General features: G+C 43.6%; 1 protein-coding gene across 6 annotated transcripts in view; it reads right to left on the bottom strand.

Annotated features, from left to right (window-relative positions):
- Positions 1 to 1,879: 1,879 nt before the first annotated feature.
- Positions 1,880 to 25,950, bottom strand: part of GRAMD1B (GRAM domain containing 1B) — a 392,941-nt gene continuing 368,870 nt past the window's right edge. For 5 of the 6 annotated variants that reach the window (XM_073603510.1, XM_073603514.1, XM_073603512.1 and 2 more), the window contains 5 exons: positions 24,049 to 24,252; positions 16,145 to 16,229; positions 12,126 to 12,233; positions 11,911 to 12,043; positions 1,880 to 9,652 (listed from right to left, as the gene is read on the bottom strand). In XM_073603510.1, coding sequence (XP_073459611.1) covers positions 9,569 to 9,652; positions 11,911 to 12,043; positions 12,126 to 12,233; positions 16,145 to 16,229; positions 24,049 to 24,252 — 614 coding nt within the window. In that variant the 3' untranslated portion in view covers positions 1,880 to 9,568. The remainder of the gene's footprint in view (positions 9,653 to 11,910; positions 12,044 to 12,125; positions 12,234 to 16,144; positions 16,230 to 24,048; positions 24,253 to 25,950) is intronic. The other variant, XM_073603511.1, reaches the window with a different exon arrangement.

Below are 25,950 nucleotides of genomic sequence, written 5' to 3' on the forward strand. Positions count from 1 at the left end.
TAAAATGAATATCTCCTAAACCTGTACTGTTTAGGAGATATTCACCTTGCATGCCGCCGCTGACGTCAACGGCGCATGCGCTCTGGAAGGTCTGGCAGATGCTGCAGGAAAATCAGAGCTCCTTGCCGGAAAGAGGACTCATGTGCGCGAGCGACGTCATCGCGGCTCCGGCCACTCATAGCGCCGAAGCTGCGAACTCGGAAGAAACGCAGAGGGAACATGTTGGCTCCCTCAGCGTTTACCGGGAGGCAATGCCGGCGCTTCATTCTAAGGTAAGTATTTCATAATGAGCTAGTATGCGGTGCATACTAGCTCATTATGCCTTTGCCTTACAGGTTTTTTTTTTTTGCAGGTATACAACCACTTTAACTCACATTTTAGCAGGGCTCAAGTGCTATTTAACATGATTAAGGGGTTATTGTAGCTTGATGAAACAAGCCATAGTCTTCTGTAGATGTTACATAAGGGCATTTCCCAAAACTATCTTCCCAACTACTCTTTACTACTGAACTTCTTTTAGAATGGTCCCAGCTACTCCTCCAACCACCAGAGATTCATAAAGTTGTATAAAATGTTGAAAATGAGGCAAAAATTAGAATTCCTCATGCTGGAGTAACACAGGGTACCAGAACATGAACGCTAACTTTAGTTTGTATATAACAAGGAAGGCTTAGATCTGCTGTAAGGATCAGGATCTGTTCCCACTTAATTTCCCTTCACTTTTTGTCCCAAAGTCAATCAGGAACAAAAACAGCAATAAAACCTTTTTAAAACATAGTGGGGAAAGGTAAAAAAAAACATAATCGTCTCTGCCCACATTGGGGGTAGATTTTCTTAAATTCTTGTCCTGTCAATTTTTGCATCAGAGTGTGACAGACTGCTGCCAGGACAGGAAGTGAGGGCAAATCTCAACCGGGCACCACAAAGGAAAAAAAAAACCCAAAATAATAGAGGTTCCCAAATAATTTGGCCTGGAGTTAGACATTAATAAAAATCTTTATACCAGGGGTCTCCAAACTTTTGAAACAAACCGCCAGTTTACTGTCCTTTGGAATTGAGGGGGGCCGGACAGTAGAGAATGCCCAGCATCAAAAGTAGCAAACAATGTTTCAGGGTCGGTGTGAGTAAATAAATTACATAGCGCCTGTGGTCAGTAGGCAGAGAAATATTGCCCCATTATTGGGATTAGTGGGAAGTGTAGTGCCCCATTGTTGGTGTCAGTGGGAGGAATAGTGCCCTACTGTTAGTGTCAGTGGGAAAAAGGAGCCTCATCTTTGGTGTCAGTGGAAGGAATAGTACCTCGTATCAGTGGGAGGAATAGTGGTGTCATGCTAAAGACAAAAGCTCATGCCACAAATATCTGTAAAACAGGGACTGGCAAACTGTTGGCACTATATAAACCCTGTATAATAATAATAATAATAATAATTAGTACAGGGATAGGGATAGCGCTATACACCCTGCATAACCCAGCTGCTGATAGGCTACGAACCCCAACATACAGCCTTGGCTTATCTTTAACCTGGCAGACACAATATCCCGCTCACAGGTCGCTGTTCACTACTCTATATTAGTATGGAAAAGCATGACAATGTGAACCTATACAAAAAATAGGAAGCAGCCATTTTGCTGAATTTAGGGGGGCCAGACTGATCAATGGAATTAGAAAATTGCTCAGCATCAATGGTAGTCAACAATGTCTCAGGTTTGGTGGTCGGTGGGAGTAAACAAATTACAGAGACCCTGTGGTCAGTAGGTGAAAGAATATTGCCCCATCATTGGGATTAGCGGGAGGTGTAGTGCCCCATTGCTGGGTGTCAGCAGGAGGAACGGTGCCCCATTGTTGATGTCAGCAGGAGATGTAGTGCCCCATTGTTGTCAGAGGGAGGAACAGTGTCCTACTGTAGGTGTCAGTGGGAAAAAAGTGCCTCATCTTTGGTGTTAGTGGGCAGAATAATGTCTCATATCAGTGGGAGGAATAGTGCCCCATGGGCCAGATAAAGGCTAGCAAACAGCCACATGTGGCCCGTGAGCCCCAGTTTGGAGACCACTGCTTGATACCCAGTAATAAATTATAACTGAAGACCTTGAATACTGGGACAAGAGAGATGAGGGGGTGAAATCTCTCTAGCAGAGCTCTGGAGAGCAATGATAACCTGACAGAAGATCGAAGCATTTCCCATTCTTTCCACAAGTGAAAAAAAGAAAGTAAGGTGGGAGATACAAATGTTAGCTATGCAAGCCTTTGCCAATGCTGAGTTTATCAAATGGTCTACATTACGGCCATTGGGTTATACAATTAGCTACAGTTATTTGGTGCTGGATTGAAATCTCAGACTGTAATGTGAATGTGGCCAACTTCCGATCTAACTATTGCAGATATTAAGGTGGCTAACTTCTCTGACATAACCTCTACAAACATCACGTGACATGAGAATTTGGCTGAATCGAGTCCTACACACAAATGAGGAATGGCACGAAGATGACATGGCAGCAACATATTTGAGAAGAAAGCCATTTGCTAGGACTCTTATTCTTCTCTGTGGAATGTCTAACGACAACAACTTTTTCTCTGAAAAGAAGAGGATATAAAGATGGAAGCCTGGGTAGATACTGAAGATAATGGAAGCACCCTTACCAATGCTCAAATGTGCAATAAATTCAGAGTATGAGGCTTCTAGGTTCATATTGCTCTCCCACAATCCGGCACATGTGAATCACCGGATGTGCCGGGTTCTAGAACATACTGCTACATCTGATAGGTATATTCAGTGTCATGTGTTGTAGAGAAAGGAGGAAATAAAAAAATAGAGCTGCACCCCACCAAGTTGCTATGGAGCCTGGTCTGATTTTGAAGAGCACAGTAGGTGAGCATAAAGGTTTAAAAAGTTCAACATAATTCAGGAAAAGTCATTTTTCCCCCAACGGTGAGCTACAGCAGATGTTTTCAGCATTGGAGTAACCTGAACCAGAACTGTACTTCAGCCGCAAGACCAGCTTTTTGGAGAATGTCAAATAATCCCATAATACTTCTCAGTGGTGTCATGCTAAGGACACAGGGCTCATGCCACAAATATCTGTAAAAACAGGGACTAGTACAGGGACAGGGGATAGCTCTATACATCCTGAATAACCCAGCTGCTGATTGGCTACAAACCCCAAAATACAGCCTTGTATTCTGCCTTATCCCTCTCGCAGTCGCTGTACACTACTCTCTATTGGTATGAAAAAGCATGACAACGTGAACCTATACAAAAATAGGAAGCAGCCATTTTGCTGAAGGAAAGAAGTTCCATCCCACTAAGAGTGACATGCTCTAGCAAATGAATAAATAGAACAAAAAGTAATGGATAACCTGTTTAACCTTTTATACAAAAGGGAACATCTAGGCACTTATTCTGGGATCGTTTATAACACTATATACAGGTACACTTTAACGCTAACAAACATGTATAAATTTGGTAATGCGATAGTTTATGAATGCTGATTAATATAAGCTAACTGCTGGTTTAATGGCCATGTTTATGGGGTCTTAAAGAGTTATGGTTGCCCAAAGCGTTCTCCAAAATATCTAGAATGAAAAGGAATTGTAGATCTAAGTGAGAGGATATGAGACGCAGTCTTTAAGAGAGGTCAGAAACACACAATGCTTTGGGTATTCTCACCCCTAAAGCCTGGTACACACAGGTAGATTTTTTTACGTTCAACCCAGCGGGCTGAAAAAAAAACGAAGAGCTCGGGAGAGAATCCTGTACTAACAATCCGATGTTAGCACAGCGATCTCCCAGCTGAGCTATTGTGTTCTGACAGGGGGACGGTGCCAGGCCAGAACACACCGTCCAGCGCTGATTGGATGCCGATTGGCAGTCCTTTTTCGGCTATGCCCCTTCCACAGAAGCCAGACGTTTGGCCGCCTTCTGTTGGACTGGCTGCCATACACACTAGCTGAATGTCGGCTGGTTTCTATTGAACCCTCGATATCGCTCGATATTCGGCCTGTGTGTAAGGGACTTAAGACCAAGACTTAAGACCAACAAAAGGATAAAAGGGATTTTTTTGTACTCTCCATAAAACCCATCATTTGAAGGACACAGCTCTGTAGATTAATAACGTGTATATACTGCCACCTAGAGGGTGTTGTGTCCCTCAACAAACAACAGAATATATTGCCTTGTTCACATGGGTGTATTTAAAGAGTACATCTGTGCAAAGGGTGTACTATGCATCCACAACTGGGACATGACACACTGCTGCTTTCAATTTGACAGCCGTCTTCAGTGCAGGTCCTCAAACGCATAACAAGCATTCACACCCACGAGGATGTCAAACAAGTTGACATGAATAGGGGTGCCCACAGGGAACACACTTTGCACGGATGTACTTTTTACATATGCGAAGACGGGTGAAACAGAGTGCTATCTCCAGGGCTTTTTTTCAGCTGGAACTTGGTGTAACTCCGTTCCACCACCTCTGCTCCCTGTTCACCACTTTCACTAGTAAACCGAGAAGTCCTGCTTCTGTGTTTACAAGTGACAGCTTGTCTCCCAATGGCTCCCACAGATCTGATCTCCCGAGTGACTCCCATTGAGTGCAGGATCGGGACGAGGGAGATGCAGGTGCCTGGGGTGCCTTGCAAGTGAGAGAGGCATAGCCACCTACAATATGCAGGGAGGTACTACAGCCGGCTGGGTGCTTCAGCCTAATACAGCAACACAAGAAAGATATGTGGAAGATGGTGGAGCTTTTAAGCAGGAAGGGAGAAGATGGGACAGTGTGTGTGTGTGGGGGGGGGTTCATACAGACACTTTGCACCGCTGTGCATTAGGGGGAAAAAAAAGGGTTCCTTCCTCTATTCTCTTTCCTACAAGTGAACTGTACAGCAGGTTCCAGAGGTACAGCCACTAGAGGTAGATGGGCCCTTTTCATTTTACTACAGCCAAGTACGCACGAGCCGCATGTCTGGCAACATTGGACGGTTCAATAAAAACCGTCCGGCATTCTGCCTGTGTGTATGGCAGCCTGTCCGACAGAAGCATGGAAAACCAGAAGCCGACCGACTCCCGGTGAGCACTCTCAGCCAATGGCTGAGAGCACTGACTGGAGTGTTCAGAACAAAATAGAACAGCAGGAGAGATTGTTGTAATAACACTGGATTGTTAGTACAGCGGCTCCGAGCGTTTTTTTTTCTTTTAACCAGCTGGGTTCAACAAAAAATTAGTGGCGTGTACCAGGCTTTAGTTTGTACTCCCCTTTAGGCGGTAATATGCCCACAGGTTACAGATATATAGTGCGCCATCAATGATGAAGAAACTTGAATCATCAAGACAGGCGCTCACTTAAGTGGAAATGACCTTCAAAAAAGGGGACTCCTGTAAATTTTACGTATTAAATAATTTGTCAATGGGCATTTGTGGACTTGTTTAAAGTGATTGTAAAATCTTGTTTTTTTTTTTTTCTATAAAAAAAAAAAACAAACATGTCATACTTACCTGCTCTGTGCAATGATTTTCTCTAACATTACCCCAAATAATAATTACCATAATACCAACATAAAAATCCTGATCATAAACCAGATTAAAGTGTATAGGCTCGTTTTTTTCCCCTATAAAAATAACAAACATGTTATACTTACCTGCTCTGTTGCAGTGGGTTTGCACAGAGCAACCCGGATCCTCCTCTTCTCGGGTCCCTCTTCTGTGCTCCTGGCCCCTCCCTTCTGTTGAGTACCCCCACAACAAGCAGCTTGCTATGGGGGCACCCGATCCGAGCCGCAGCTCCGTGTGTCCATTCAGATACAGAGCCGCGGTTCGGCCCCACCCCCCTCTCTCTCCTCATTGGCTAACTGACAGCAGTGGGAGCCAATGGCGTCTCAGCCAATCAGGAGGGAGAGTCCGTTAAGGCGGAGGCACTCATGGGGGGGGTGGGGGCGCACACAGAAGGTCATGTCTTAATGCATAGAATTCCATAAGATAAAAGAACCTTTTGACTTTACAACCACTTTAAGTATCTGGAAATTATAATTTTCCTGCAGCGGCATGTTTCTGATTTAAATTAGAAGCAAGGCATTTTGTAATCGATCAATGCAGCCACTGTTTCCACCACAAGGCAGTAAAGGCTTTTAGCAAAGATCAATGGGGAAGTGAAATGCGATGGACAATGGCCTCTCTTCAGGGTCCTGCCCAGCAAGAGAAGAACATGGGAAATGTTTAAGAGCTAAATCATTTTATACACAACATGCAATAAGTGCCTTAATACTAAGAAGCAGAAAAAACTCTGCGATCCAGGAATAGGAGCTCCCATACTATGGCAGGCCGCTATGTCTGTCGCCAGGCTGTATCGACCTATCTAGAACCAGACTTCTCACTCAGACGTGCCAACACAATGCCCTTTACCCCCCAAAATAAAACTGAACATGAGGGAAAAAAATCTGGGTACACAGCCAAGGGCAGGAAGCATTGAGATTGTGTCACCACAACAGCAAATCAAAAATAGCAGCAAGATAATAAAAACACAAGACAAACATAGGCTCACATTCATCGCCCATGGGCCAGAGGAGAGGACCGCATAACATCCTGAATAACATACAAGCAATAAAAAGCTGAAGCGAGGCAGAAGAAGTGCAATATTTACCTAGTACAAGGTACAAAATTCGAGCTGGTCGCATAACCGGTCACTCTGCCGCACTGTGTCGGTGTCACAGAGTTTAGGGCCAGCGACCGCTCTTATCTGTGATCAAAGATTTAAAGGTAAAGTAAAAAAAAAAAAAAAAAAGATGCCTTTAAAAATGGTATAAAAATATGCCAGACATTAAAGTGGGTCTAAATCTACCTTCTAAGCTACCATTCCCATAATCCTCAGCAAGACTAGCATACCGTAAAATGGATTTCTTGTGCTTGCTCAATCTTCATGCAAAAAGGAGCATACCTTGTAATAAAACTACGTCTTATATACTAAAAGAAAAAATATATATGCTCAATTCAATAAATTATTCCTAATGGAATAAACAGGAACAGGTTATTTGGATATTTTTCAAAGCCATTATAAAAAAAAATCTAATCAGAGCTCTACAATTTCCAGTTAAGACTTTCTATAGGTTTAAAAACAAACTTCCAGAATGTTTTTTTTTTTTCTTTTTAAATGTCTGCGCATGTATGCAATCTAAGTGGAAGCTCAGGCTATATATGAAGCGGATAGGAATTCGAATGAGGTTGATATTATTTCCCCAGAAATATGTTAATAAATAAAGAACGATAAATAAAATACTCCAGTGTATCTGCATATTGGCACAAGAGTTTTGCCAAAATAGCTGAACTGCCTATGTTGATAATTCTGGTTCTGGTTCTGAATCAGCCAATCCCTAAGACCCCTTTCACATTGGGGCGGTTTTCTGGCGTTTTAGGGCTTGAAATAGTCTATGCGAAGCGCCTGAAAACCACCTCCCACGCATTCAAGTGTGTCTTCTCATACTGGGGCGGTGGGCTTGCAGGACATTCCGAAAAGTCCTGCAAACAGCATCTTTGGGGCAGGCTGGGAGCGGCGTATTTAGCGTTCCCAAAACGCCCTGCCCATTGGAATGAATGGGCAGCGCTTCTGAAGCGCCTGAAAAGCGCTGCAACACAGGAGTTTTATAACCCTTCTCTGGGGTTAAAATCGCCCCGCTAGCAGCTGAAAAACACTGCTTAAACAGCGCTAAAGCGCCACTAAAATGAGTGGCGCTATATCGCTAACATGCCTGCGGCCCCAGTGTGAAAGGGGTCTAAAGCAGTCACTTTACATTCACCTTTCGTGTGAAGACTACCTGGGATGGAAGGGACAGAATTCCTGTGCCATCCCCATCCCTCAATCTTTGGAATCGCTCTTTACGCTCAGAACAACATTCAGGATATAAACGACACACTGTCCCAGTTAGTTGTGAATGACGTGAAATCATAAAAGCAAAAACACTTGACAATGCCAGTGCTGGAATGCAGAGCTACGTATTCTTCTCCTATTCCTGATCCCGATAAACCGCGCTTCAGTCGCACAAAGCTACCAAAAACAAAAAGCAAAGTCTTCTAGCTACCTCCCAATTTCACAAAGCAGATATATGGCAGTGTCAACCAAGGCCGGCTGGTCAACAAAAAGCCCTTTCTACAGGTGCCGGAGGCATGGCGCCCTCTCCTGCACTGCCGACTCATCTGTGGACAAAGTCTAAAGATTTCTGTAGTATCTAGCAGCATTCCCTTATATATACGTAGAGATTTGTCTTTACCTAAACAGACACATTCAGGATTGGACAGTCATTTAATAGTTAGCAGCTGTGGCAGCTCTTGTAGATAAAGTTTGGGGGGGGTGGGGAGTGCCCAAATGTAGTGGGGGACATGTGACCGCCTAGAACATCAGCCTGGTCTTCAGCAATGCCTTTCCAATGACAAATGCATTCTTCTCATATCCTTGATACCATTGACAGGATGGCATAATAACACTTTTGCAAATGAAGCTATTCAGGTCATTAAATCCGAATTCTGAATCTGACGGAAATTTCAAATTATAAAATCATTTTGTCATGCTTTCTACATTCGTAACAAACAGAAGAACCCGTTTCCTTATTAGAGGTTTCTCCAACCTTGATGCCGTAACAGTTAGGTGAATTGTTGTGCAATAACTCAACTGTCCCCCACTGCATTTAGGTAGGACCTCCGCTGATTAAACTCATTTGAGTTTGGAAAGGATAAAAAAAAACAAACAAAAAAAAAAAAACAAACAATAAGTTAGTCGATGTGGTCACCAAACACTGGCGTGAGGTTCCTCAGCCACTGCCCAGAGTAGAGCTGCAGACAGAGCATTGTAACCCAAAAACAAGGAAATTACATAAAGACAAATAAATCCCTAAAGTTTTTTTTTCAAGCTTTAAATTACTCAAGAGAAAAAAAAAATATAAAATCTAGCTTTTCCCCATGTATTGCTCCGTCCAGGAGACAGGACACTTCTCAGATTCTGCACCGTCTAAGGTTGATTGGACCAGTGCTGGGTGGCAGTGGAGTCTTCACGGATTAGTTCAAGAGTTTTGTGATGACACAAGACATCCGCCAGGAGCGTTTGTGCCTTTTCTTTTTTTTTTTTTGTTGCTCCGTACTCCTCTCTTCTACTCCTTTGTTCTGAGGGTGCCTCTGCTTATCTCCTCAGCACCTATCCACTCGGGGGCACCAGCCTAGACCCCAGGTGCTGCGTCGAGCTGACATCGGCAAAAAAGGTTTGCGGGTGTCGGAGGTAGAGCAATTGGCGCAGGTTTATACTCTGGGTTAAGATCCTCGTTTCGAGGAAGAAGCTGCACAAATCTTTCTTCAGAACAAGAACGCTGAGAAAATCAAGTTTTGAAACACCATACCCGGTATCTCTGAGCGAAAAAACGTCTTCAGGCAGCTGGATGAAGACCATGACCTCAACACAGCCGCTGCGTATTCAGTTCATTCTAGAATATAAATTTTGTATTCATAGTATACATATATATATTTATATATGTATCTACATATAAATCTTCTCTATACACATATTGCACACTTTCTCCCGCCATACGTTCCCGTCACCCTCATTGGTAAGGTTTGTCCTCCGAGTCTGAGACAAAGTCTCGTGAAACAATGCCATTCTGGAGGTTTATCAAGGAATCTTTCATCTGGAGAGAGGAAATAAAAGTATCAGCGATTAGACCAAAAGAAAAAAATAAGTCACAAGAGCACACTGAGCTGAATTTATCAAAACTAAAGCAGCAGCAGCTCACATTCATCACATTCTATCTTTCATTCACAAAGATTAAATAAACAAGCTGAAGATAGAAGCCGATTGGTTGCTATTCAGCTCATGTTTATATGATTACAGGTAATCGGTTTCACCCCACTTAAAGCAGTAGTAAACTTTCAAAAAAATAAAAAATTCCTCCTGAAAGGTAATATCATAGTGGGCTAGTATGCATCATATGGCTTTTGGCAACAGTGGGAGACGGGGGGGAGGGGCAGAGCCGTGGCTCCATGTGTGAACGGACACAGAGATGCGCCTCAAAATTACTCCTGCTTGGGTGCCCCCATAGCAAGCTAGTTGCTGTGGCGGCACCCGGCAGTAGGGAGGGGCCAGGAACCAATCACCTTCTATCTTTCATTTACAAAGATTAACTAAACAAGCTGAAGATAGAAGCCGATTGATTGCTATTCTGCTCATGTTTATATGATTACAGGTAATCTGTCTCACCTCACTTAAAGCAGTAGTAAACTTTCAAAAAAATTCCTCCTGAAAGGTAATACAATGGGCTAGTATGTATCGTATGGCTTTTGGCAACAGTGGGAGTGAACAGTGAATGGACACACAGAGATGCGCCTCAAAGTTACGCCTGCTTGGGTGCCCCCATAGCAAGCTGGTTACTGTGGCGGCATCCGGCAGGAGGGAGGAGCCAGGAGCGCCGGTGACCAGAGAAGAGGAGGATTGGGGCTGCTCTGTGCAATTCAACTACACAAAGTAGGTAAGTATGATATGTTGATTACTTAAAAAAAAAAAAAAACAAAACAAATTTCTATGCAAAATAATTGTACCACTTTGAGACGCAAAAATCTGAAATAATCATACCGCCAGGGAGGTTAAAGATAAGCCCTATAGTGGTGCGCTGTCACCACTGACAGAGCTTCCATCTTCACCTGGTCTTCCTTTGGGGTTCGCGGGCTCCAACTGTTTGAATTGCCAAGCCACAATGACATCACTCCCGTGCATGGGAATCACAGCCATGGCACAGAGCCCTGAAGGAATGGCATAGAGCAGGGGTAGGCAACCTGGGGCCCTGCAGCTGTTGTGGAACTACACTTCCCATCAGGCATTGCAAGACTGGCAGTTACAATTAATCCCAGAGGCATGATAGGACTTGTAGTTCTGCAACAGCTGGAGGGCCCCAGGTTGCCTACCCCTGGCATAGAGTATGCTGTCCCTTCAGAGCGCATGTGCCAGTGACGTCACCGGCTGGAGCTACAGTAAATATCTCCTAAATGGTGCACGTTTAGGAGATATTCCTTGCACCTACAGGTAAGCCTTAATATAAGCTTACCTGTAGATACAAGTGTCGGAACCTGTTTACTACTGATTTAAAAGGGTAATCAGTTACCAGGGCCACAATGATTCAAGGACCAGAACTTTCTTCTCATTAGCTTTTATAGAGGCAGAAAAAGTAAAAAGATTAGTCTCGCTTTGCATTTCAGACCATCTCATAGCTATAACAAAGGTCAGGATCAGCAGAAATGCATAAGCGAGGCTAATCCTTTTCCTCTGCAATAATACATAAATGAGATGAAATGTTCTAGTCTTTGCATGGTGAGAAGAGTTTCCTGAGCACCACCAACATAAGCAGTTTTAAGGCCTGGTTCACACACCTATGTATTTTTAGTGTTTTTTTGCATTTTTGCACTACAGAACGTGTTCCATAGGAAACCATGTTAAATGGACTGTATTGCAAATCTGCAAAATGCAAAAAGCACAAAAAATTCATAGGTGTGAACCAGGCCTTAGTATTAACAGTGCCGGCTAAGTGCTACTGCGCACAGGACTGTTTACGGGGGCCCTCATCGCTTTATTTACTAGCAAGCCGTAACCAATGTATGAAAGATGCAAGTCAAAGCTTGAGAACACAAGGAAACGTTTCCTTAAGTCACCACTAGGTGGCACCGGTCTAGCACAGGCTGCGAGTAAACGACAATGTGTGCAATAAAATAACAAATGCTGTTGTGGTTAGTAGTCATCAACACCGCTTTGTTCTGCTATGCAATATCGGTCTATGAATATTAATAGAAAATAAAACCCATGTGAAAGTTGAAAAACTTCTCCAAATTAACCTAGCCATGCTATCCAAGTCTACGATCTGAATAACGTGCCAATACAAAGGACTCTGGAGATACTGGCCTTTTTTTTTACCTGATCCAGCAGCATGACAGAGGACTTTACAATCTGCCTCCATTTTTGAAGCTCGGTGTCGTGGTGTTTTTGTTGAGACTCCAGCAGCTGGGTCCACTCGGCCTGCGACTGCGGGAGGGGGCTGCAAACATAAAGACAGTACAGTCAACACCACCGAGATTTTGCTCACGGATCGCATTCGATTTTACTCCTTATGCGTTTACCTTTCCTGGAGTCTGAAGCCTTGCCATGTGCTCAGGGCTTGAGTGCTGTATTCCAACATCCAGAGCTTGTAGAAGAGCATTACATTGAGCATGACCAGCAGCACCAGGCTGTGGAAGCAGAACATAACCTATGTGAGTTAGGAGGTGATAGACTAGACCTGGAATAACTTCACTATGTTAGAAATGTCACAGGATAAACACTTTCCTATATCAGAGTACATGACGGCCACCATATCCTGTGTAAAATGATCGCTATAAAGATATAGTGGCTTAATGACCGCCATTTCCAATACATCCAAGGCCAGTCATAGATGAAGCAAATTTCTTTCCTGCAACCACTGGTTGCAAGAAAGAAATCTGCTCGATTGCCCCATTACCAAAGACAGTGTTGATGGGGGAATACCTCCTACCGAGCCATTGTACCATTGTATTCTCCCAGCGAGGGGGAGGGGGGGGGGGGGGGGGCTTCCCCGCCAGGAAAAGACAGTGATTATTGCTAAACCAGCCGCTAGAGCTGCACGATTCTGTAAAAAATACGATTCTTGGCATAGCATTATCTTTCACATTATACAAAAAAAAATTGGGCTAACTTTACTGTTTAGTTTTCCTTTTTACATTCATTGAAGTGTATTTTTTCCCCAAAAAATTGAGTTTGAAAGACTGCACAAAAAATACAGTGTGACAAAGTATTGCAACGATCACAATTTTATTCTCTCTAAAAAAAAATAGAGAGATATATATCTATATATCAGTAGAGAGAGATAATATATATATTACACCTCACTAATCAATCTGTGACTGCCATCCCTCTCTGCCAATCTCACTGGCTTCCCCTACCCCGTCGTGTAAAATTCAAAATACTAACCACAACATAGCCCCCATCTACATCACCAACCTCATCTGCAGATATCGCCCAAATCGTCCCCTCCGCTCCTCCCAGGACCTCCTGCTCTCTAGCTCCCTTGTTACCTCCTCCCATGCTCGCCTTCAGGACTTCTCAGAGCCTTTCCCATCCTCTGGAATTCCCTGCCCCAGTATGTCCGATCAGCCCCTACCCTGTCCACCTTTAGGAGATCCATGAAAACTCATTTATTCAGGGAGGCCTATCCCACACCCACCCCCATCAAATCATTCTCTGCAGCTATTACCTTTTGTACCACCACGCCCTCCCTTTAGAATGTAAGCTCTACGAGCCGGGCCTTCCTGTACCATTTGTATTGAACTGTACTGTAATTGGGTTGTCTCTCTATACATTCTAAAGCGCTGTGTAAACTGTTGGAGCTATATAAATCGTATATAATAATAATAAAATGTAATCGGAGAGAGAGAGAGAGAGTCTCTATTATATTATTATCTCTATATAATGTTTGGGGGGTCCCAAGTAATTTTCTAGTAGAAAATACTGATTTTAACAAGTGCCAGAAAAAGGCTTAGTGTTTAAAGTAGTTGTAAACCCCAGATTATCACTTTTACCCATAGGTAAGCCTAGAATAAGGCTTACCTATAGGTAGTGGAAATATCTCCTAAATGTGCGCCGTTTAGGAGATATTTACCTTGTAGTGCACCGATGAGGTCATTGGCGCATGCGCTGTGAATAAACGGACCTCCGTGCCGTCTCTTCGCTAGCGAGTGCTGTGACTGGCGGCTCCGGCGCGCATGTGCAGGAGTGACGTCACGCGGCTCTGGCCAGTCACAGAGCAGGAGTCCACGGCCCAGGAAGATGCGTCCACCATCAGGGACAGCGCAGGCTTTGTTTGCAGGTAAATGCCTCATAATGGGCTAGTATGCGATGCGTACTAGCCCGTTATGCTTTTAATTTGCAGGGGATCAAAGGGGAAGTAAAACCCACGAGGGTTTACTTCCTCGTTAAGTGGTTAAACTGACTTCGATCGTCTCTATCGCTACCGATGGCTCCGGTAAGCGGCGGAGAAGACCAGAGTGCGGCGGGAGGGGTCCCTCTCCCGCCCTTGATAAAAGAGATCTTGCAGCGAATCCACCGTGGAGACCACTTTTCTCTGAAAGAGGACCGTCCACCGTTGGAGAATACCAGGGTTATGGCAGCTATCTGCTGCCATAACCCCGGTATTCTACGTCAAAGTACCGACGTACAACGACGGCGGGTGGTCCGCAAGTGGTTAAAGGCTAAGTTCACCTTTTTAACATGTTCCAGCATCTGCACCCTGCACGGCCGATCCCCCCCACCGTGTGAAATGCTGGAAAACCCTCCAATGTGGATGAATTAAAAACAATTCTGCAAAGAAAAGCGGGTCAAAATCCTGCACAGCGATGTGAAAGAATCCAGTTATCGCAAACGCTTGATTGCAGTTGTTAGGTTTAGGGGGTAATTACTTTTCACAGCACTGTATATCAAACTGGTTGCTGTGGGCATCCTAACAGCGATGTTATTTACTCCATAATAGAGCCAACGTCTGTTTCTGCTCTTACGCAGGTGCCTCCACTTTTTAATTCCATGGTGTAATCACCGGGCGGAATGCCAAATAACCTACGGTAAATCGTCTACCTGGGCAACAAAAGCTTTCATTATACCAACAAAGAAAAAAAAGCTGAAAAAACAAATGATGATTGGATTTCCCATGTTTCACATGTAGAAGTTACAGTGACACATTTTGAATAGAGCACTTGTTAGCTTTATCTATTAAAGTACAAAAAGAAAACTTCCAAGAGCTATTACAATCACAATAGAATCTAGCTGATAAAACAAGCGATTGTAAAAGGTAAAAAAAAAAAAAACGTAAAAAGAAATAACAAACTTGTCTATACATACCTGCTCTGTGCAATAGAATTATTGCTCTTGCATTAACGATCGCGGTGATACCTCCCATGTGTGGTTTGAACACCGTTTTCATATGTGGGCACTACTCACATATGCGTTCGCTTCTGCATGCGAGCTCTGTGGGACGGGGCGCGTTTCAAATTTTTTTTTTTTTCTTATTTATTTTACCTTTTATTTTTACACTGTTCTTTAAAAAAAAAAAAAAATTGGGTCACTTTTATTCCTATTACAAGGAATGTAAACATCCCTTGTAATAGAAAAAAAAAATATGACAGGATCTCTTAAGTATGAGATCTGGGGTCAAAAAGACCTCAGATCTCATATTTACACTAAAATGCAATAATAATAATAATAAAAAAAAAAAAAAAAAAGCTCCATACTACAGAGGACACAGGATCCCATCGCTTACACCGCTGCCGGCGGCCCTGGTAAGCAGCGGAGGGAACCGTAGCGCGACGGGAAGGAATCCACCGCAGAGATCACTTTTATCTTGAAGCGGACCGCCCGCTGAAGAAGAGGATAACAGGGTTATGGTAGCTAGCTGCTGCCATAATGATAACCCTCTTCAAAGTACCGACGTATAACGACGGTGGGCGGTCTGTAAGTGGTTAAGGTGAAAAACCTTCTGTGCAGCAGCTGCCCCTAGGGTCCCCCTTTTTCTTACCTTAACACGATCGTTCCAGACGTTGTCTTGGGTCCACATTGGATAGATTGATAGCAGCAGAAGCCATTGGCTCCCACTGCTGTCAGTCAAATCCAGTGACACAGAAGCCGGGGGCGGGGCCGAGTCCTGTCTGTGTCAATGGGAGCAGCAGCAGGACGCGAGAGCGCGCCTGCATGGGTGCCCCCAGGGAAAGCGGCTCTCCGTGGGGGTACCCAATGAAGAGGAGGAGCCAGGAGAGCTGCCGGGGGACCCCAGAAAAGAAGGATCGGGGCTGCTCAAAACCCTTGCACAGAACAAGTATGACATTTTTTTTTTTGTATAACACGAACCTTTACAATCACTTTAAGGTTAAAAAAAAAAAAAAAGGTTTAGGCTTTAGAACAACTTTAATGTTAGAAAGAGGGTTATAGGTAATATGTTGCTAGGCAATACCAGATCTTCACAATTAGTATTGATAATTTGATGGCATACGCTCAGGTAGTGAGTACTGCTGAGGCCCTACAGACCCCCCACATTGACACACACACACACACAAGCACAGGGGTTCATACAATGACGTACACACAACTGATGACCAGCAGGAGTTTAGAGATGCTCTGGAGCTGATTATGCTTCTCCTCCGGAACGTGTCGTGTCTGAGTGGAGCCTAAAGGATAAAAAATAAAAATGTATTACCATTCACAGAAGTTACAAATAAACTACACTTCTAGGCAAATAACAGACCCATTATGAGGTGTTACTTGGCAAATAGCCATTAAAAGCGCTACATAATAAAGTTACAAAACACAGACATACATAATAATCTGCAAGTCTTTTTACTAAATACATTACTTAATCATAAAATCTGATTTACAGTCATGATAATTATTTGTTTCTCTGCTCTGTTAAGTGCTACTGACTGGGATCCATTCACAACAATTTCACTGCTGGAATCCTTTCCTACTGGATTTATGAGCCAACCCCATTGGAATGCATGGTGATCTCTGTGCCTAACCGATCTACTCATCCTGGACTGATTAGAGATGCTTTATTTCAACTACAGCTACATATAAAACATAGACACGGGGGTATAAACAAAAAGGAAATATCTGAGAGTTGTGCTAAAATATTTATAGGGTAGGAGCTGCTGCCCACATCCCTAATCAAACAAGCTATACAAAGAATTTCCTCTAATGGGGCTTAAAGGGACGGCAACTCCTCAATGATCAAACATAGTTGTAAAATATTGTATTTTTTATTAGAAAAGTTAAAAAACACAGATGGGAGAAATAGGATTAAAAAAAAAATCATAATGGATGCATATACAGGTATAAAAGCAAATTCACATGACATACAAACGACCACTGGGCTCTGTTGAGTACTGTAAACGACAGAGGAGGCATCAATCCTTCACAGAGAAGGCATCAATACAGAGGAGGCATCAATACTCCACAGCATCAATACAGAGGAGGCATCAATACAGAGGAGGCATCAATACTATACAGAGGAGGCATCAATACTATACAGAGGAGGCATCAATACTATACAGAGGAGGCATCAATACTCCCCAGCATCAATACTCCACAGAGGAGGCATCAATACTCCACAAGAGCCCAGTGGCCATTTGTATGTCAGGCGAATTTGCATTTATACTTGTATATGCATCTACTGTGATTTTTCTATCATATTTCTCCCATCTGTGTTTAACTTGTCTAATAATTTTTTTTTTACAACTACTGTTTGATCATTGAGGAGTTATTTCCCCTTAAAGTCTCATTAGAGGAAATTCTTTGTATAACAAAAGGAAATGCATCCATTCTGTAGTGTGAATATTGCTACATTTTCCATGCAACGATATTAAAGCGGAGCTCCACCCAAAAAGGGAAGCTCTGCTTGTTTGTCTCCTCCCGCCTCCGCTGGCACATTTGGCACCTTTCGGCCTTTCGGGGGAAGTGTGGGTACCTGGTTTGGACAGGTACTCGCTCCCACTTCCGGCTGACTTTACCGTGGCGTACTCCGTTGGAAGCTCAGCCACTCCTCCTATCCCCCACTGCCAGGCCATTCACCAATGCGCTTCGCATATGCGCAGTAGTAGGGAACCAGCTGTGAAGCCGCAAGACTTAGCCGAGATGGCAGCGCACAAGAGCCCATGCTCTTTTGTTCTTTTTTTCAATTAGTTTTACAATGACAATTCATTACAGCCGCGATCAGTTTTGAATGAAAATTTTTCCTTTAGAAATGTCATTTTACTGTGGTACTGTTCTAAACACAGGAAAACTGTGCCACTTTGCAGGCATACTATAGACACCCCCCAGGCACAATATTTAAAGGAATATTTCATTTTAAGGCTATTTTCATACTGAGGCGCTTTGCAGGCGCTAAAGTGCTAAAAATAGCGCCTGCAAAGCGCCCTGAAAGAGCTGCTCAATGCACTCCAGTGTGAAAGCCCCAAGGGCTTTCACACTGGAGCGGTGCGCTTGCAGGGCGGTCCAAAAAGTCCTGCAAGCCGCATCTTTGGAGCGCTGTAGGAGCGGTGTATTTACAAACAATGGGGCAGCGCTGCAAACCTGCAACGGCACTTTGCGGGCGGTTTTAACCCTTTTTCGGACGCTAGCGGGGGGTTAAAACCGCCCCGCTAGCGCCCCTAAAATGACGGTAAATCGGTGCTATATTTAGCGCCGCTGTACCGCCAGCGCCTGCACGCCTCAGTGTGAAAGTAGCCTTATTGTTTCACTTTAAGCATTATTAAAATCACTGCTCCCGAAAAAAACGTCCATTTTTAAAAAATAATTTTGCATTGATACATGTCCCCTGGGGCAGGACCCAGGTCCCCAAACACTTTCTTGACAATAACTTGCTTATAAGCCTTTAAAATGAGCACTTTTGTTTTTTCATGTTAGTGTCCCATAAACTTTAACGGTGTTCTGGTGGCTTTCGAATTTGCCGCGAACACCGCATATTGTTTGTAGAACACCATTTGCCCCATCCCTACTCTTGATCCTGCCTGTAGATTGGCTATTTTCCCACTTCCTGGAACAGGCCAAGCTGTCCAACAAAAGAGCCAGTTACATCAGTATAGACTGCTGGGGAAGCTTGCAAATGTCAGATTTTATTCATATGGTTTAAACATTCTTTTTTTTTTTATAAAAAAAAAACTGCTGCTGGAAAGATTTTCAGGTATGGCTATATTATACATGGTTACATTGGTCCAGCTTGATTCAATGTAACTATGCACACCATACCTGGCTGATGCCCTTGAAAGCTAGAAATCACTGAAGCAGACATCACCACTACTACTAGTGATCTCCATCTGCTTCCAGTTCTTGTGCCGAGCGGCCGGCCTGATGCCTCGTCAGGTTTGCTGCTTAGTAGAAGTGTCATTCAGAGATTGCTTTGAACTACCTGAATGAATGCATTATTATCAAAGAGAAGAAAGGGTGCCGCTCACCAATCCAGTGCATTAGTATGTAGATGAAGGTGGCATCAGCCAGCGTCACTCCAGCCACGTCCCCCTGACCTGTTTCGCCCTGGTCACCGGGGCTTGGTCACAGGGACCTTTGTTACCTAGCCTCAGTAAACGGGGCAAAACAGGTCAGGACGACGTGGCTGGAGCGACGCTGGCTGATGCCACCTTCATCTACATACTAATGCACTGGATTGGTGAGCGACGCCCTTTCTTCTCTTTGATAAAGCTCTGACACCACTGAATGGTGCACAGATGCCAGCTCCCTTCACTACAACTGGCAGGGAGATCTCTGTCTAAGCTTAGAACAGCACTGCAAGTTTCATCTGGATCACCTGAATGAATGCAAAGCGTTTTCTGATTGAACAAGGTGGGGAGTGTGATGTCTCCACCCCGCCTAGTCCAATCACAGAACACTTTGCATTCATTTAGAAAATGCAAAGCATTTTTTGAACGGCGCCTGTGCCAAGCAACCGACCTGCTGTGTTCAGAAAGTGTCTACTTCAGTGATTTAAAGTTCCCGGGGAGGGGGTTGGCCAGGTATGGTATATGCACAAGCTGGATCAATGTAACTACACACACAATATTACCATAAGTATTGGGACGCTTGCCTTTACACACACATGAACTTTAATGGCATCCCAGTCTTAGTTTGTAGGGTTTAATATTGAGTTGGCCCACCCTTTGCAGCTATAACAGCTTCAACCCTTCTGGGAAGGCTGTCCACAAGGTTTAGGAGTGTGTCTATGGGAATGTTTGACCATTCTTCCAGAAGCGCATTTGTGAGGTCAGGCACTGATGTTGGATGAGAAGGCCTGGCTCGCAGTCATCCCAAAGGTGTTCTATCGGGTTGAGGTCAGGACTCATTTTTTATTTTGCCCATCTTAAGTTAGCCAACAAAATAATTATTCCAAAGCAAACAATAAATGGCATTTTTCAAAATTGGAGCAGACTGGGTATGGCAACCAATCACTTCTATCTTCAGCGTGTTCAATTAGGCTTGGAAAAGATAGAAACTGACTGGTCACCATGCACAGCTACCCTAGATTCTGGCTACTCCACTTTTGATAAATTCTCCTCAATGTGTTTTAAAAGTTGAGGTATCCTGTAAGAAAAAATAAAATCTAATAACTTCTCCAGAAGCAAGAAATTTGATATCTTAAAAGTTCCTGGCATTTCACTGACCCCCTGCTATGATTCTGGTGTTACAAGTCCTAGCATGGAAGGGTTAGGCCCTCTGTCAGCATTCCCATGAGAGAGATTTCCTGTCACTTTCTGTCTAGGTGATGGTTGTCAGAACAAGTAGAGACAAGAATCCCCCCCCCCCCCCCCCCCAATAGGAACACGGACTGATTTAAAGATCTAAACATTCCTACAGTGGAACATCGGTTTGCGAGCAATGCGGTTAACGAGCGTTTCGCAATACGAGCTATTATTTATTAAAAATCCTGACTCGGTTTGCGAGTGTTGACTTGTAAAACAAGCAGGATTCAAGCCTCTGCGGTGTGCAGTACCGCATTTGGCCAGAGGTGCGGTTCCCGCGTGTTTCTGAGCCTTTCCGAGTGCATCCAATCGGTCTCCGAGTATTTCCGAGTCTCTCCAGCACCCCCCCACCTCTGGCCACATGCGGTATTGCAGGCAATAGAAGTCAATGCGGAATGAATTATCTTAGTTTCCATTGACTTCTATGGGGAAACTCACTTGGATATGAGAGTGCTTTGGATTACAAGCATTCTCCTGGAACGGATTATGCTCATAATCCAAGGTTCCACTGTAACTATATAAAAGTTTTCACTTCAGTCTTTATAAATGAAGCCTTAATCCATACACACACTTGTGACATATCACATGGTGCACATCCATGCTGGATAACCATGTTTTATAGACGGGTAATGTCACACTGCCAGGAAGTCACACACTGAGTACCAGTCATCTGACCCCTAGTAATAAGATTATCTCTGCATTACTACCATTCCTTTTCTGATTGGAAAAATCCATACTCTACAAGGAATTACATGACTATTAACCCACGGGGAGTCATTAAAATACCAATTTATTGATATGACTTTCTTTAGCTTTTATTTTTTTATATATTATTTTTAAAAATTATTTAGACACAAACATTTCAGTCAGTGTGTGTGTGTGTGTGTATATATATATATATATATATAAAATATAGGGGTTGACCGATTATCGGTGCAGCCGATATTGACATTTTTTGAAGTATCGGTCACAAACGTACCCGTTATTGCTTCAAGGGGTTGTACCGTGGTGTTGCATGTAGCTGCAGGGATCACCCCAGTACTGTTCTTCAGAGAGGGCGGTCGGATTTCTTGTAACAACAACCAATGCAGCTAAGCAGCCGCTCGGCTATTACAAGCAGCGGGAGGGGACATCCCGCCACTTTCCGCCACTCCTCCCAAGTCTACCATCCCACCGGGAGGCCCAAACGACCAGCCGGCACCTACGCCGGCTGGCCTAAGACCCGAACAAAGCCACATTGGCTTTGTTTGGGTCTCGAATCTAGTAACCCGGAAACAATGTCATGACATCACTTCCGTATTACGTACTGGCATCCTAAAGGCAACAGTTCACCGACCTTGACGTTTTGAATACTTTCAAGTGCAGAGGAGGGGCTTGGGGTCTTATAGACCCCCAATCTCTCCATATAGAGTACCTGTCACTGCCTATTATGGTCACAGGGATGTTTACATTCCGTGTAACAGCAAATGACAGTGATACAAAAAAATAAATAAATGTAAAAAGGACAGTGTAAAAATAAAAATTTAAATCTACAAAATATCGGCACCTGATAACAGCTATCGGCCCTAAAGGCAGAAGAGAAATCGGTATCAGTATCGGCCCTGAAAAAACAATATTGGTCGACCCCTAATTATATAATATAATATAATTAGGGGTCAACCGAATATATATATATATATATATATATATATATATATATATATATACACACATACATACATATATATACATACATACACATATACACATATATATACACACACATAATATTCTTATTTTTTTATGGCAGCACTGAAGTTACATTGTGTTCCAGAGTAACAATCTCAAAAAACCAGCGCACATACATTGGAACTGAAGGTGGGCGCTAGGTTCGTACTGTGCTTACCACATGCTGAGAGATCTGATGCACATACCACTAAATATAAACGGTTGTTAAAACTGACATGCAGGTGGAGTTGAGCACCATTTAAAGCAACTAAACATACAATTTAGAAATTTCTAGCTGGCAGATCTTTACTGCAGATAAGACAAGCTATGCCACTTCTGCAATGTGACACTTACCTGCCTGCTCACATTCTTCTATTGAATGTACACTAAGCTGTGCATGAGCAGCTCAGTGTGCATTCGCGGTACACTGCAGCCGTGCCAGAGTGGCTGACTTCAGTGCGCAGGATCACATCATTTCCCACCAGCCAATTAACAGGCCGAACACCCGGCACCTGGAAGTAGCCAGGGACAAGATATAAATATGACAACGGCCGGAGAGGGATGCAATTGTCATATCACTGGAAAATATCCAAGTATTAAATCTTATTTATTTTACCAATCTGGGGAAAAAAAGGTGTATCCTTATAAAGCAAATGTTTTGTTTTGCTATAACGTGGGGTTACCACCAATTAAACCAAACCACCCTCAGGTGCCCATTTGTACTTTAATTTCCTCAGACCCGGTGAGCACCAAAAACTCAGAAATGCAAATTTTGACTAGATTTTGGTGCCACCTCCCACAGCTTCCTACTAGATACTCGGGTTGCCCATCACTTGATTGTCATTAAATCAGAAAGGATGAAGAAAATAAAATGTCTGGAATCTACATGAGGTCAGCAGTCATTAGCTCTGATCTCTCCCAACACAAAAACATTGCAGTACCGCTCTGCCAGAATTAGTGTTACTTATCTGACAATCTGTCTTTGTATGAAATATCTATAAAAAGCAGGTCTGTCTCTGTCAGACCTATAAGAAGCAGGTGATAAAACTTCACTCTACTAAAGAGATCTAGGCACCACTGCTTTCCAACATTTCCAACACCTTTCATGTGTCATATGCCTGGTCCCTCAATGTGCTATGCAAATTCTCCTGCTTATCATTTTGTTACGCAACACAGTAGTGACGCAGCAGCCAGTGTGAGGAACCACGGCCTACAGTGTGGGGGGGGGAGGGGGGGGGGGGGCAGGAAGTGCTGTAACAATGGTTCCCAGAGCTCCCCACCAGACAGAAGATTTAACACGAAGCACAACGCCACCTCGAGAGAATAAACCACCTTCCCCTGCAGAACTAAACCCTCCGATTCTTCACAGCCAAGGAAGCTGCCATCTTAACCTCTGCAGTCGCCATGATCTGCAGTCGCCATAGTATGCACATCAATTATGTCATTAGCCATTTGATGTACTGACAAGTTTGGTTGAAAGCACAAGCAACTGCGACAGTCAGCATTCACGGCATGCTTTAAATGTTTGCATGCTTTAAACCAGGGGTCTTCAAACTACGGCCCTCCAGTTGTTCAGGAACTACAATTCCCATCATGCCTAGTCGTGTCTGTGAATGTCAGTGTTTTACAACTCCTCATGGGATGTGGAGGGCCGTAGTTTGAGGAACCCTGCTTTAAACTATTTTGAGAAACAGTTAAAGCGGAACTAACCCCTCCTATCCTTTTCTGCCAAGGAAGCTGCCCTCTTAGTGTCTGATTTGCAATTACCATGGTGCTGCACATGTGATCAGCTACGACTCCAGCCATTTGGTTTGACAATTTGGTTGAGAGCACAAGCAAATGTGACAGTTAGCATTGCCGGTGTGTCGGGAACGTTGCTTTCTGAAACCGATAGTTTAGTTCCGCCTTAAATCGATGGGTTTAGTACTGCAGCAAACCTTTTCATTGCAAGTAGTGATTTTTTACAACACTATCAGGTGATCTGCCCAAGATAATTACATCATGTTCATGTGGAATGCAGTAAAGTACAATATACATGGATATTCCATCTGACCTGCTACATGTCTGACGTGGTGGTGTCTTTCCTCATCAGTGGGTGTTGTGACAGGGCTAAGCACCTCCTGTAGATGAGGAATCCTTAAGTGACCATGAGGACGCTTCCTTCGCCTCGTTGATATAATCTTGGTGCTTTTCTCTTTAGGGGACTGTCTGTGAAGATCAGACAGGTACGCCGTCTCTGCTTTGGTTAGTTCATTCTCTGGAAACAAAAAAAAAAAAAAAAAAAGACAAAATGTTTAAAAGCCCAGTTGGAGTCTTGCACCTTTTTATCTTTTATAGACATGTAACCATGCCTGTTATAATTTGTAACCAATTTTGTGCTTGGAAATGCTTTCATATACAATTTTCTCAGTGGGAGTAATTTTTCCTGCTCTCCCACTGCAGTGGTTTGTGCTGGTGGAGCGGTTTAGCAAATGAGTGTAATAAAGTGGAGCTGTTTAACAGCCACCTTCTTGAGTTCAAACTTTCTCACACACAGACCCGGCAGATCATCAAGTCTTTTCTGCACAGGCATTATTTGGACACCCCGCACAACTACCATACCAGGGAAATAAAGGTGAGATTATGAAAATAAAGGCTACCAGTAGAAATAATATTTTGCTATATTTTAGATGCATAATATATTGGTGCCAAAACTTCTAAAGCCACATAAAAAAAAAAAATTGAAGTGGAACAAAGGGGCCTTAATACAATTTTTTTAAGGACTGTTTTTACACTAGAGAAATCTGACAGATCTTAGCTTATGGATATTTACCGTAGATTTTTGTTTTTGCAGGTAATGTATATTTAGTGCTTGAGGTCTGTCTGGGAAAAGTATCCAGTCTTTGTTAATAAACAATGGTTTGTGCAACATCGATGCAACCTGGCAGCCAAGGACAGTGAACAGGACTGCGCATGCGCGAACAATGACTTTACGGTCAGTGAGGGGGGAGCTAGATGCCGTCGAGTGAGCATGTGCATTGTGTGGCCATCGCATTGAAAATGACTGAGTGAGAAGAGCGACGAATCTGCATCAAATTTTGCATTCTATTCGGATCATTCGGAAGGCTATCGGGGACGATGTAAGGAGTTTAGCACAATAAAAGCTTGCCATAAATGCTTTAAAGAGGGTCGAGAATCTGTTGAAAGTGATCCACATTCTGGAAAGCATGCAACAAGCAGAACACCTGAGAATGTTGAAGGCGTATGGGCTGCAATCAGCAAAGACTGGGAACTGATGAGAACTGCAAGAACTGGAAGCTGATCTGGGGGATTCCAAGAACCACTGTGTCAGAGATTTTGAGATGGATTCTTTGCGTCAAACATGTTGTGGCAAAATGTGTTTCACACTGGGGTGCTTTTCAGGCATTTTAGCGCTAAAAATAGAGCCTGAAAAGCGCCTCTCAAGCCAACCCAGTGTGAGAGTCTGAGTGCTTTAACACTGGAGCGGTGCACTTGAAGGACAGGAAAAAAAGTCCTGCAAACCGCATCTTGGGGGCGGTGCCAGAGCGGTGTATACTCTGTTCCTCCCCTGCCACTGAAATGAATGGTCAGCACTGCCGAAGAGCCTGCAAAGCGATTTGGCAGTGCCGCAACACCGGCACTATTAACCCATTATTCAGCCACTAGCGGGGGTTAAAAGTGCCCGCTAGCAGCCGAAAAGCGCTGCTATAACAGCGGTAAAGCGCCGCTAAAACTAGCAGCGATTTACTGCTAACGCCCGCACCGCCCCAGAGTAAAAGGGGTCTTAGTCTAGGTTCACATCTGAGGTGGTTTTGCGTGCCGCGTTTCCTTAGGCACAGCAGCCCATTCATTTGAATAAGCCGCTGTGCCTGCGTGTTTCCTGCAGGAAAAAGGTCTGTGCACCTTTTTTAAAATGCAGCCATACAAAAATCGCATGGTGCTTTGCCACCATGCA

The sequence above is a fragment of the Aquarana catesbeiana genome, linkage group LG10 (genome assembly GCF_042186555.1).
Source record: "Aquarana catesbeiana isolate 2022-GZ linkage group LG10, ASM4218655v1, whole genome shotgun sequence".
NCBI classification, from domain to species: Eukaryota; Metazoa; Chordata; class Amphibia; order Anura; family Ranidae; genus Aquarana; species Aquarana catesbeiana.